The sequence below is a fragment of the Rhinatrema bivittatum genome, chromosome 4 (assembly GCF_901001135.1).
Source record: "Rhinatrema bivittatum chromosome 4, aRhiBiv1.1, whole genome shotgun sequence".
NCBI lineage: Eukaryota > Metazoa > Chordata > Amphibia > Gymnophiona > Rhinatrematidae > Rhinatrema > Rhinatrema bivittatum.
The window spans coordinates 106,868,893-106,883,473 of NC_042618.1; the positions used below are offsets into that span (position 1 = coordinate 106,868,893).

At 45.0% G+C, this 14,581-nt stretch overlaps 1 protein-coding gene across 5 annotated transcripts in view; it reads right to left on the minus strand.

Moving 5' to 3' along the window:
* CAPN3 (calpain 3) overlaps window positions 1–14,581 on the minus strand; it is a 238,611-nt gene that overhangs the window by 184,710 nt on the left and 39,320 nt on the right. For all 5 annotated transcript variants that reach the window (XM_029598629.1, XM_029598625.1, XM_029598628.1 and 2 more), the window contains exon 2: window positions 1,459–1,528. In XM_029598629.1, the coding sequence (XP_029454489.1) occupies window positions 1,459–1,528 (70 nt within the window). The remainder of the gene's footprint in view (window positions 1–1,458; window positions 1,529–14,581) is intronic.

Genomic DNA, 14,581 nt, shown 5'->3' on the forward strand with positions numbered 1-14,581 from the left:
GAAATTCACCCTCTCGCAATTCTGCTAAAAAGTACACGTGGCGCTTTATAGCATGCATACTTGAAACCATACTGAGGGATGAGGAGGGGGTAGATTGTATTTTCAAATACTCTGCACCCGCAGTACCGCCCTAAGCCATGAACTCTGGGTGGGATCCTGTACCAGCATGGTAACCCCAATCCCAACACTATCATTTCAGCATTCTAGGGCCCTGCATCTACTAAGGTCAGCCCTGTGTAAGAGCGCATGGACACGTTTAGAAATGTATGCATGCATACCGCTTACAAAATACTAACTTGTGCAAGAACTATTGAAGCCCGCCCCAGAATGCCCCTAGATTGTCCCTATTTTTCTGACAGTATGCACATCCATCAGGCTTTTACAAAACACGTGTGCACACATAACTTCCAATTTTAATTGCTGAAACCTTTTGAAAATTATCTTCTCAGTGTTGCTCCATTTTTCCTTTGTTGCAAAAAAAAAAAAAAATTGAAAGCCAATTTTTATTTTTCAGGAAATGTTATCCAAACGACAGTCTTTCCTGTAATGCTTCATCCTGCAGAGAAAGAGCCTTCACTATTGCGGGCCCCACCCTCTGGAATTCCCTTCCCACCCATCTCCGTCTTGAACCCTCCCTACACACTTTCAAAAAAGGCCTCAAGAATTGGCTGTTTAAGCAGGCCTACCCAGATGCTAATCAAACATAGACCCCTTCCCTCCTTCTACCCAGAATCTATCCATCGCCCTGCTTTTATAATTTATGCTTATGTAGTTTCCAGCAGCCGCACATGTCTTATACCTCTCCCTATTTACTCCTCCCCTGTTGAAGTAATTTTCAATTGAACTGATGTAAATATGTTACTTTTTAGTTATCATGGTTGCTCCTTTCGCTACATTTTATTTCTACCTTCTTCCCCCCTTGTCCCCCCCTTCCCCCTTTTCTTGCCTGCTCCCACTCTCTGCACCTCGTTCAATGTAATTCCTCCTGCTTTGAGTTAATTGTAAACCGGCGTGATGTGTTTCACGAACGTCGGTATATTAAAAGTTCTTAAATAAATAAATAAATATATATATTTATATGAGAAGTTGCTTTGCATTATTGGTCAGAGAAGGTCACTGCATAAAACTGAAACAGAAGAAAATGATCCTGGCATTTCTTTAATGGATCATTTTTTCATACAATATTTGTGAAAACTTTAAATATTTTACTTGTATAAAAAAAATTCACAATTAAATATTACAGGAAAACAACCAACAAAATTGCTTGTACCATATTCACTCAGTCATTACCCTTGCCCTTAAAAGGGTTATTGTTTGTCAATATGCATATCATCAGTATATTGAAGAGATGTCACAAACGAACTTAGTTTCCCTAAATCTAGTAATGCAAGAATAAGCTGAAATAAAAAAATGTAACATTACATTTCAATAGAGTGGGTGGGCAAAGTGCTTTTTTACCTAGCTCTCCTTGGCAAATGTCAGTTCTGTTGGCACCACCAATGATGAACTGAGGATTCTCGCATATTTCCTGCACAAGAAAATGAGAAAAGAGTCAGTTGATGCTGTGCCATTAATTAATTACTAAAGATATACAGAAACTCGAGGTTGAACTCAAACCGGGCAAATTCCAGCCCATCGAGTTCAACGGAATTTTCAGATTTTCTCCAGGTGCACTGAGGAAATTCACTGAATCCTCCCCAGCACATCTGGGCAAAATTTGACCAGATTCCAGACAGAGAAATATCCCTGCAACAGATTCACCAGTTTGAGGGCTTCACATTTATTTATTTACCAACATTCAATCTGAGATATCACATCAGTTTACATTCAGGTACTGTAGGTATTTCCCTATCCCCAGAGGGCTTATAATCTAAATTTGTACCTGATGCAATGGAGGGTAAAGTAACTTGCCCAAGGTCACAAGGAGCAACAGCAGGACTTGAACACTGGTCACCTGGTTCATAGCCCACTGCTCTAAGCACTAGGCTATTCCTCAGATTTAAAGGAAAAGAAAAGGGTTCTTTATTTGATGAACTGACAGACCTTTGGCAGATTCCTCACACTAGTCTGTGAATCTTTCTTTTTTTAAATTTAAGTTTGCACCTCTATAGTCATTCATGGATCGGTAACAAAACTGGTTTGCATCATTCTGTTCATGGGAAAGGAATTAATGGATTCTTGGCTTGAATTAATAACTTCCAGTCAAGGAGGTTCATCCTTGCATTTCACAAGATACTGTGATGCATGTGGCACATGGCACTTATGTGTATCTAATTGCGTTCTGCTATAATTTACTGACAAGCTATCTTGAGAGAGACACTGTGCAGAATATCTCCTTTAGTCACGCCAATCAGTGCTGTCATTCTTGGGATTTTTTGGACTGTGAGCAGCTGATTTATTTTTTTCATTTTCAGCTTCCAGTTTGAAAAGAGTCTTACTGTCAGAGACGGATTTAGGGTTTTGGTGCCCCTAGGCACTGTCAACCCCTGTTACTCCTGTTACCCCTCTCCCCATGCACCCCTCGCCCCCTGAGGCTAAGGCAAAGTCCCCTAGTTTCCAATGGCAGCTCAGGAGTAGATTCTGTGGCAAAAATTTAAAAATTCTGAAGCAAATTGGCAAGCATTTCCATCTTTTATATTAGATTATAAAAATAAATTAGCTTTACAGTATATTTATTAGAATAATTAGTATATATTATTTTATTTTTATTGGGTGAAGCAAAGTGATCTCAAGTATTAGTACAGGGAGGAGACCTCAGGAATAGGAAGAGTAAAGGAGGAGGATAAGACATGGGGTGAGGAGAAAGGGGGATGAGTGTTAGAAGGAAAGAGGATAGAAGATGGGAAAGATTAGGAATCTGGGATGTGGAAGAGGAGGAGGGAGTAGGAACGGTTGGAGAATGGGCTCTAGGATCTAGGAGGAAGGGAGAGGTAGAAAGGAAGTTCCAGGATCTGGGAAATAGAATCTAAAATCAAGGAATGGAATATCTGAATTTTAGTGGGTGGGGAGGAGAGGAGAAGAGGGAAGTATCCCTACCACATTCTGGTCCGGCTCCTCCTTACATCCCCTCAGTAACATCTCATCCAATATGACATACATTTATACACTTGGCATCATGTTACGGTCTCGGGCCGCACTCCTGTCCCCCTTCCTACCTCTGAGCTGATCCGAACAACCGCGACATCCTTGAGGCCTGTTCAGGCCTGGCTGGCTCCTTCTCGCGGCACTCCCTCTGTGAGGGAGACGCCGCCGCCATTCTCCGGCGGGCCCCGCTCCCTAGGCGTGTGCGTGCGCAGGGGCTTCAAGTTTAAAGGGACCAGCGCGGGAAAGATGGCTCCGCCCTCGGTAGGACGTCAGACGCCGGCAGGGATTTAAGCCCTGCAGCCTGACTTACACCTTGCCTTGCAACGAGGTTCCCTCTCTCTGAGGTTGCTAGTTGCTGTCTTCGGTCCTTGATCCTGCATGTCCCTCATTCCTGCTCCAGCCCATCCCTGCCTGCTTCTGTTCCTGACTTTGGCTCGTCTTCCTGGCTCCTGACTTTAGCTCATCTTCCTGGCTCCTGACTTCAGCTTGTCCTCTGGTATCCTGCTTGCTGCCTTCTCGACCCTTGGCTCGTCTTTGGTCTCTGCTGTCTGCTGCCTGCCCTGACTCCTAGTCTGTTCCATGTCCTGCCTGTCTGCTGCCTGTCTTGATCTGGACTGCTCCATTTTCACTCCTTCTGAGAGACCTTGCCTAAATCCAAGCGGTTCGGGTCCTCACGGGCTCCTCCTGGGGGGACCTCGGACTTCCAGTGGTGAAGTTCCTGTTGGTCTCCTGGCTCCAACCTCTCCTCCGCTTCACAACTTCAGGACTACTCTTTGGACTCTAATCTTCAGAAGACCGCACATAAGTCCAAGCGGCTCGGATCCTCAAGGGCTCCTCCTGGGAGGATCTCGGGCTTCCAGTGGTGAAGATTCGGTTGTTCTCCTGACTTGATCCGCCTCCCGGCTACGACCTTCGCTGAGGGCCTTCTCACAGTGCGCCTTCATCATCCCTAGATGGCTCAAGGGTCCACGAACTCAACACATCAATCCCTTCTCTCTCACATACACACAAACATTGCCCCCTACCCTCCCATCACAGACTTACACTTTCTAGCCAATCCCTTTCTCATCTCCCAGCCTCTCTTCCCACTCTTCAATTATCTCTATTCAGATGCTGCTAATCTAAAAAATGATCTCCCTTTGGTCTGTCTGTTGCAGGTTCACTCCCTCTCTACTCCCTCTCCACTCCTGTTCCCTACATCCTGAGTGGGATTAGGAAACAGAGTGCATTTCTCTGCTGAGTGAAATTTAGTACAGCTGAAAGGCAGAAAATCATCAGCCAGCCTGCTACCCCCCAGATGTTTGCCACCTTAGGCACAGGCCTAGTGTACGTATTGACAAATCCAGGCCTGTTTACCGTATTCACAGAACAGTAGGAAGCCTTCTGAAAATAAGGAGGTTGTGGACCAAACATGTGGACCAAATTTGCAAAGGCTGCATTGCACACTAAGTGCTAACAGTGCATGTTAAATGAGAGAGCACATGTCATTTGCCCTTTTAGCACATAAAATGTTTCTACTTGCTTGGCAAATAGCTATTTAATGCCTAGCTTTACATTTGCGAATGTTCCCAATACTTTTCTTTTTGAAAGACTACTTTGATAACTGTCATTATATGTTGCTTTTGTGTGTCATGCAGATGAAAATAGTAGAGTTTGATGAGAAAAGTGCAATGAATGAACTTGTGCGGTCAGTTCAGTGAAATAAATATTTTGTGTCATAGTCCTCTATGCAGTGCCTGAATGAATGAATGAATGAATGAATGAGCACCTAGACTGCTTGTATCTTTGAATGATGTATGTTAAATAGGGGGATGGGAAACAATATTATGTAGATATTCATAGATATTAGATACAGAAAGTTATTGACATTTATCATATAATTTCCTTATTACTTAATTTACATTTTTGTTGATCTTATATCAGGTATAAATCCATAAACACAACATCTGACTTAATGATGAGAATGCAGAGGCTGTTGTTGCATGTGCTGGCTGCAGCAAGCCCGCGGCCAGGCTCTCTTACCCTCTAATGCCAAATCCAGCATCTGGCTCCACATCCCTCATGGCGATAGGCCGCCAACTCCGTCCTCGGGCCAACCCTGGTGCTCCTGTCACTGCAACAAGCTCCTGTGTTCTACGACAGGTCTTTCTGCATGGCCCGCGGAGAGATGCCGCTGTTCAGCATCGCGCCCTTCCCTAGGCGCGTGCGCATCACTCCTGCTTATGAAGGGCCCGTGGTGCGAACCTGGCCATGGCCCCGGATGATGACATCGCTGAAGTTCTGGTAGTTAAGGCCGGGCTTGGCACCTGTTAGTCACCTTTGCAACAGGTCTCCACGCTGGTCGTGTACTTCATTGCCTCCTGGTGATTCCTCTGTGTTCCTGGTTCCTGTTCCCTTCGAGTTCCTGTTCCTGATTGTCTTCGTCGTTCCTGTGTTCCTGCTCCCCAGCTTTCCTCATAGACTGATCTCCTCCTGACCCAACCTCTGCTTTGCCAGACCACGCCATTGATCTTCTCCTGGACCCAATCTCCACTTTGATTGACCATGCCATTGATCTTCTCCTGGACCTGACATCTGCTTTGCCTGAACACGCCCTTGATCTTCTCCTGGACCCGACCTCTGCTTTGCCTGACCACGCTACTGATCATCTCCTAGTCCGGTCCTCCACTTTGCCTGACTACACTACTGATCATCTCCTAGTCCAGACCTCAGCCTTGCCTTGCCACCACTCCTTGATTGCCACCAGCCCTGACTCCAGCTTGTTCAATGATGCTTCTTCAGTCTACATCCTGGACTTGGCTTTTCAGGCTTCGGCCTGTTCTTGCTCGGGCACCCCCTGTCAGACTTTGGTACCCATTGGCACCTGGGTCTCCAGGACTCCGCCTCATCCAGTACAGACTTTCCACCTCAGCTGTTGCTGCCTCTGGGCTGCAACCCTTCCTTCGACATCTACAGATGGAGGCCCACCTAACTCCAGCTGGCCCCAGCACCCAAAGGCTCAACCCACGGGGAACGAGGGCTGGTATTGGTGAAGCTCCATCCGGCCTCCGTCAGTCAGTCCACTCCACGTGCCAATAGTGGGGACCTGTAGGATCCCTCCTATAGGTAGCGTCAACCCTACCTCGGTCCAAGGGTCCACCTCCTATGCAACAGCTGTGCTTTAATGAAAAAGTGCACAGTGCTGAAAGAACTGTACATATCATTTGTCTGTGCCTCTATAACTCTATGGTGGTGACATCACAACTTTTGAAACAGAATGAACCCTTTCAACATTTCCTTTTATGGACTGAAATACTCACAATTTATGCATAACCTCTGCTTTCATGTTTTCTTGTTCCATAGGGGGTGGTCTTACTTAGATACAGTTTTTATTTATGTAACAACTGATTATCATGATGAAATATTTTTATGACACACTTAGTTAATACCTAGTTACATACTTACTTGCAGATACCACTATTTTGATTCTCTGAATTGGTGCAGTTGTATTGGTCCTTAACTGCTATTTTCTGTGTTCATGGTTCAACAGAATTTGCTATCTGCATGTCCATCTGACATTCAGATAGTATATATATTTTTTTTCTTTTAGAAAGAACTAGGATAGGTTTTTGAAGCAGAGGTTTGATTTTTGTTTTCAATTCTTGCACCACTGGTGGGTGGGATGTGTTTAACTGTTCCAGATACCTAAAAAATAATGATTTGCAGGCTGTGCACTGCCAGTGGAAGATGCTGATGAACAAGAATCTGAGATCAAACTTCATTGCAGGGTGGAGAGACACCAAATAACTGCACATGTGGAGCTTTTGTTATGCAGGCTACGCTGAGTGCAGTAGGCCTGATATTGAACACACACTGGAAAGGTGGCCTATATACATTCTGATGAGCCAGGTATACCCCAAAAGTCAGAATAGGCTACCCATATACAATTACCTGAATGGAGATTGCAATGAATGACAAAAGATGCTGAGGCCAATCACTGTGCATGCTCCAGCAGCCCAGAGGTACACCTTGCTATTTTAAATTGGCCAGATTTCTGGGTCAAGTAAACTCCAGGGGCACTTGAGCTTAGATGGGGTTTAGGTGTTCTTAATGAGGATCATCTGACCTATTGTATAGAGAGAGAAATAACTCTCTCTGTTCTACTTCTGCTATATCCTGTATTCTCTCTGTCCCAGAGACTACAGAAACATCTTTGGAACAACAGAACTTTGAAACAATTACAAAGTATCCTTTCTTGTGGACTGTGATTCAGCTGTATTCCAATTTTAATGAAGGTATCTTCCATGTGACTCATTTGCAATTCACAAAGTAACTTTCTTGAAGTCCAGCTCTATTGCAAGTGTGTCATTGTTTCATTACAAGCACTTTGTATATATTTTGGCAATGTTTTATGTCAATATCTGTACATGTTATAAATACATAACGCTACAGAGAGTTTAGAAGCTGTGTGAATAAGGAATGATTGACTAGGCCAATTGATAAATATAAATGTGTGTTATTGTGCCAATTTTATTTTCTGAAATGCTTTTTGCCACTGTGTAATAAAGCTTGCAACATTAAGCATCTTTCAAATCATTTAAAACATTAGTGATGTTACTTACCCTATTTTAGGGTTCTCTGACGTGTATATCTATATATATATCTATATATATATATATATATATATAGATATACACGTCAGGAAAATACGGCTTTTCATTATTTCACAAAAGACAGTCAGTGTTATTATTTTCTTAGTTTGTCTGTGTGATCAAGACCACAGGTCAAATACCCCACCTCGAAAGAACCCACTATAGATACAAATATACAAAGCAGCTCTTTAACTATGAATACATATCTTCACTTAGAGTTGAATTTTATGTCAGGCGTGCACCAAAATTGAGGAATGTGTGTGCAAGTAAGACACGTGCAAGTCCACCCAATTTTATAAAGTGGGGGATGTGCGCGCATGTGCCAACGTGTGCACATTTTGCATCGGAGAAAAAAGGAGCATGGTGTGGGTGGGGCATGGGCATTCTGGCACATGACCAAGAGATATGCAGCACGCATGTACCTACATGCCTGGGTGCATGCCCAGGTCCAGTGCTGATTAGGTTTACTTCTTCTGTGAAATAGGTGTAAGTTAAAAAAAACAAAACAGCCATTCCTGAGGGGTTTACGGAATCTGGGATAACTGGGTGAAATGCAGGCTAAAGAGGGGGGAGGCGTAGCAAGGATCTCTGGTGCTTGGGGTCCAATATATTTGTGTTGCCTGCCTGATGCACCCCCCCCCCCCCCCCAATCCTCCTTGTAGAAATGCTTAAGGGCAAGAAAATTACACTAATAGAAACTCCAGAAAAGAAATGAACATAAGATCGTAAGTTGCCATACTGGGTAAGACTGAGGGTCCTCCGAGCCCAGCATCCTGTTTACAACAGTGGCCAATCCAGGCTATAAGTACCTGGCATGTACCCAAACGTTAAAGATCCATATTCAAAAAGATTTAGCCATCTAATCTAGAAGTTAACCAGCTAAATGAATATTTGGATACATATGGCTAAATTCTAGCCAGCTAATAAGTTAGGAAGCTAGAATTTAGCTGGATAAGTTAGGGGTGATCTGGGGACATTTGATTGTAAGACTACCCAAGTGATTTACTTAATTATGTGCCCATGTAAACTTTTTTACATTGGTCAGACTAAGATATCGATTAAGGTGAGAATAGTGGAACATTTAAGTAATATTCACACAAAAAGGGAGAATGCACCCCTGGTACAGCATTGGAATCAGATGAGACATGGGATGCATGGTTTTATATATCTTTATAATATATCCCCCACTCCTCAGCCATCTCTTCTCCAAGCTGAACAGTCCTAGCCTCTTTAGCCTTTCCTCATAGAGGAGCCATTCCATCCCCTTTATCATTTTGGTCACCTTTTTCTGTACCTTTTTTGAGATGCAGTGACCAGAATTGAACACAGTTCCTGCTTCTCCTCCTCCTGGTTCTAGTCTTCTGTCTTGCTCAAGCCCTCCAACCTGGTTTCTGCATTAGCATCAGCCTGGTTCCAGCTTGGTTCCTGCCTTCTGTGTCAGCCAGTTCCTGCCTTCGGCGTGAGCCTCGTTCCGTCTTCTCAGCCTTCAAATTTGCTTCAGTCATTGCCTGTGGCTCTGCTGCAGTCTTCAGCTTCGCTTCAGTCTCATCCTTGTTTTAAACCATCAGCCTTACCTCAAGCCATAAGCCTTGACTCAAGCCTTCAGTCTTGTCCTTGCCTGACGTCAGCCACAGCCTGGTCTTTGTATAGACGTTTGCACTCAGTCATAGTCTGACTCATGCCAAAACTCGCAGTTCCTTACACACATGTAAGCTCCCTGTCTCTCATACATATGTGTTCTCACACATACACACAAGCTCCCTCTTTCTCAAACAGATAGGATCTGTTTGACGGATCACATAAATGTTCCCTTTCTCTCTTTCTTACGCATAGGCTCACACACATGCACTCTCCCTCTCTCTCTCATACATACATGCTCCCTCTCTCTTATATATATATGCTCACACAAATGCCCCTGTCCCTCATATGTACAGGCTCTCATATACATACCTGCATGCATCTACTCCCTCTCTCTCATAAACACATTTACACACACACACATACACATACACGTTCTCTCTTTCCTATACACAGAGGCTCTCACATAAACATTCTCTCTCATACGCATGGGCTCTCATACACACTGACACTCCCTCTCTCTCATACACACATACTCTCACATGCATGCTCCCACTCTCTCATACACACACATTCCCCAGATAAGATCCCATTCACACACACACACACACACACACACACACACACACACACCCCGGTCAGGATCCCATTCACACAAACAGGCTCCTATACACACACACACACACACACACACCCCAGTCAGGTTCTTGTATATACACACACACCCCAGTCAGGCTCCCATTCACACCTACACCCTAGCCAGGTTCCCATTCACACACACCACAAACCCCAGCCAGACTCCCATTTGCACACACACCACACACGCCAGTCAGGCTCCCATTCACACACACACCACACACCCCAGTGAGGTTCTCATTCATTCACATTCACACACACCCCAATCAGACTCTCATTCATTCACACACACCCCAGTCAGGCTTTCATTCACTCACACACACAGACTTACCACTGGAAGCAGATGGGGGAGCCAATTCTGCTGCTCTTCTTTGTATGCCAGCCCCTGTGCTACTCAAATCTCATGAAGCTAGTACATCGTCTATGCTGATCTTGTGCAACACGAGATCAGCATAGAGCACATGCTAGCTGTACATATTTGAGATAGCACATGGCAGAACAATGAAGGAGCAGGAGAACGGGTTCCCACTTCTTTCTTCAACCGCCAGTGGGATGGGCTCCACCGGTGGCCTCTTCTTGCCGTGGACCTTCTCTTCCTCTTGGCTGCTGGTGGGATGAGATGCACTGATGGGCTTGCGGTTCTCGTCTTCTGCCGTTGCGCCCCCCCCCCCCCCCCCCAGGGGTGCTGCCTTGTGCACTTGCATGGCTTGCACACCCATTAGTGCCAGGCCTGCCCGCATGCAATTTCATCTGGGCCTGTTCTTTAGCAGGACCTGGAGCTTTCAGGAGCTCCCGGTACTGAAAAAAAATACAAAAAAGGCTCCTGGGCGAGCCCTACAGCCTGATGTCTGGGGGCCTTGGCTCCCGCCCCCCTCTCACTGCACCACTGCCAGGGGGCTCTGGAGGATCTAGATCTAGACTGGGAAAACTGGTGTACAAACTGGTGAATTTGGTAATGGCGTGGACACGCTCCTGTTATGAAATTCCCCCACAGGCATAGCTCAAGCCTGACTATGCAAGGCTGTGCGTGCCCAATTGTAAAATTAGGCGCATACATATACGCAGCTAGACTATTTTATAACATATGCTCGTACTTGTGTGTATATTATAAAATTGCCAGTTCTTTGGATATGTACTGCACATGTTTATATGTGCGCCAGCGCACCTGTTCTCTGAGAAAGTTCACCTTTCAGCAAGGCCAAAACAACACAGGACTGGTTGAACAACAAAAAGGTGAATGTTCCACAATGGCCAAGTCAAAGTCCAAATCTCAATCCAATCGAGAATCTGTGGCACTATTTGAATATTGCAGTCCATAAGCGTCATCCAACCATCCTGAACAACTTGGAGCAAATCTACCAGGAAGAATGGGCAAAAATCACTGCCAAACAGTGTGCAAAGCTGGTAGAAACGTACCCCAACAGACTTAAAGCTGCTATTGCAGCAATAGGTCGTACTGCCAAGTACTAGTCTGAAGGGGTTGAATTCTTATGCAAGTAGCATTTTTCAGTTTAAAATTTTATTTTACAGAAAATGCAGAGAAATATTTAATTGTGACTTTGAAAATTTACTTTAAAAACATACTGGCAGGGCCGGTGCTAACCTTTTTGCTGCCCTGTGCGAACTGTTACTGTGCTCCCCCCCCCCCGCCCCACCTTCATTCAGTCTCTGTCCATATCCCGGACAAGGGCAGATTGGCCTATCAGGAAATCGGGCTTCCCCCGGTGGGCCGGTTGCTTCCATCACATGATTTTTTATTTATTTTTATTTTTTTACTACCCGGCCAAAGACAAGAGGGTCTGCTGGTGCTGCGGCCCAAAGAGAAACCTGTGGGCATGGCCGGTGGAAGCACTAGGCCTGGGCTGCCACGAGCAATGTTATCCCAAGGGGAGCAAATGCTCCCGGACGCAGGGAGGCTCATGCGGTGCAGCGACAGGCAGATCGGTAGGGCCGCCACGGCCCGAAGAAAAAGATCGCGTTTAAACGCGCTGATGCTCCTCCTCCTTCCTGCCTGTACGGCCCCGGAAGTAAATGTTGCCGGAGCCACGTGGGCAGGAAGGAGGAGGAGCATCAGCGCATGCAGAAGAGGAGCAGCGCTTACGGGCCAAATCTCAAGTCGCAGCAGCCCGAGAAGAGGAAGAGGCCCGGTAGCAGGGCCGCTGCGGCCCGAGAAGATCAGGGCCGCTGTAGAGCCCATCCTGCAGCGACCCGCGAAGAGGAGGCCCAGAGGTGAGTGAGAGGCTGAGGACCTGTAGAGGGTGTATATGTGTGTGTGTATGAGATGAGTTGAGAGATTGTGTGTGGGAGTGAGGACCTGAATGTTTGCAGAGACAGCATGTGAGAGCCTCTGTGTGTGTGAGAGAGAGACAGCATGTAACAGTGAGAGCCTGTGCTTGAGCAAGACAGCATGTGGGAGTGAGAGAGAGCCTGTGTGTGTGAGAGTCAGACAGCATATGCAAGAGAGAGACTGTGTGTATGAATGATTGTATGTGAGAGAGCATGTGACAGTGAGAGCCTGTGTGTGTGAGAGAGAGAGAGCCTGTGTGTGTGAGAGTCAGACAGCATGTGCCAGTGAGAGACTGTGAGTATGAATGATTGTATGTGAGAGAGCATGTGACAGTGAGAGCCTGTGTGTGTGTGAGAGAGAGAAATGCATGTGAGAATGAGAACCTGACTGTGTGTTTGAGGGAAGAAAATGGAAAGAAAAGAAACAGAAAAAAAGACAATATAAAAGGAATTGGCAAAAAAATAAGAAAGGGAAGGTGGGAAAAAAAAGCCTGTGACCAACCAATTAAAAAACTAAGATGAGAGGGCAAAGGTAAAAAAAATAAATAAATTACTTTTTAGTGATTGGCACATGTAATCTTTGGGAATGTGCAAAAGTAGCACTTTCTCTATGCGGATCTCACAATGTAAGACATCAGCATGGAGAAAGTGGAAGCCCACGGGGCCTGCACAGAGGAGGCAGCAGAATGGACTTCAGTGTCAGTAGCAGCAATCGGCACCTCCCCAATAGCCATGTGGCAGCAGTGACAGTAGCAGCAGCGGAATGAGAGAGGTTCTAAGGTTGCTGGCAAAAGAGAGGGGGGTCTGCCTTTAGTGTGTGCATGTGTATGAATGGGACTCTGCCTGGGGGTGTATATGTGTGAATGCATGGGTGCCTGCCTGGGGGTCTGTGTGTGTGAGAATGAATGTGTGCTTGCCTGGGGGATGGGGAGGGAATGGTGTGAAAATGAATGGGAGCCTGCCTGGGGGTCAGTGTGTGTGTGTGTGAGAATGACTGGGAGCTTGCCTGGGTGTGTGTGTTTGTGTGTATGTGAGGGAGCCAGTGAGTGTGAGAGCATGAGTTTGTATGAGAAAATCCAAGGGAGTAAGAGTTTGTGTGTGTGGGGGGGGGGGGGGTGGAGGGGGAGAGAGTGTCTTAGAGCCTGAGAGTGTGTCAGTGTCAGTGAGAGCGAGAGGTAGTGGTGGGTATAAGAGCATGAATGTGTATGTATGTGACAGTGTATGTGTGAGAGAGAATGGACATGTGAGTATGTGTGAGAGAGAGAGGATAACCTCCTAATCCTTGACAATATCAGGGTGACTGGAAATCAAGAGCTCCCACAGAAGGGGACAGCAGGGGCTTTTTAAAATCCTTATTAGTTTTAATTATTGAATATTATTTGATGTCTGCTCTTTTTGAAATATTTTATTGGTGTTATATACAAAGTTTTGAAAATTTCCCTGAGTTAAATTACTGGAGGTTCTATTCATCAGCAGTTTTGAAATATATATTTTTAGTATGATTTTCCTATTGTGATTTTTATAGTTCTTGATTTTATTGTTTGATGTTTTATGAGGCATGATGGTATTTTCTGTTTTTCCATTGCTGCATTACATTCAGTCTAACTTGTTGTGATTTCCAGTTCAGTTTGTCTGTGCATTTCTGTGTATATTTTATGGTTCCTTTATTCTGTATTTGGTGACTCACCAAATTGTATGTGTAATTGGGTACCCAAAGGGCCAGTATGGAGAAAAATCCCCCAGGCCACTATTTTCCCACAATCCGCCCCTGATCCCGGACCTTTCAAATAAAGCCCAGCCCCCTCCTACAATCTATATTTTTAAAAACTGACATGCCCGCACCCATCCCAAAACCCATGGATAGGGAAGGATATTAGGTACCTAGGCAAACCTTACAGCCTTGCACACAGGCCACTCCCCTTGCCACACACACACCCATACCTTTTACAGACACACACAATTCAATTATGCATTTATAACAAATTTTACATGACAAAGAACATTCAAAAAAATACCACTCCTGTGGTGCGAACCAGAAAACTCTGCAAAAAAGACATCTGGAACTCCTCTGGAATTAGATATTTTGTAATGTGTATTGGGAGTGCGCTTGGTTGTCAGAAAGCCATGAATAAACAGAATTACCATTATATTATAGTAAACTTCCCATACAAAAACAACTTTAACAGCCTTATATATGAGAGTTAACACTGCACATATTACACCAAGCCCTAGAGCACCAATAAAACTCTTATTAGGAAACCAGGCTGCTATAGATCCCTACACAGAAATTACAAGTCTGCAAAATACTTCACCTTGGTCACCTATGCAGATCCTGAACAAAAATTTAACTGTCTCTCTCACACACA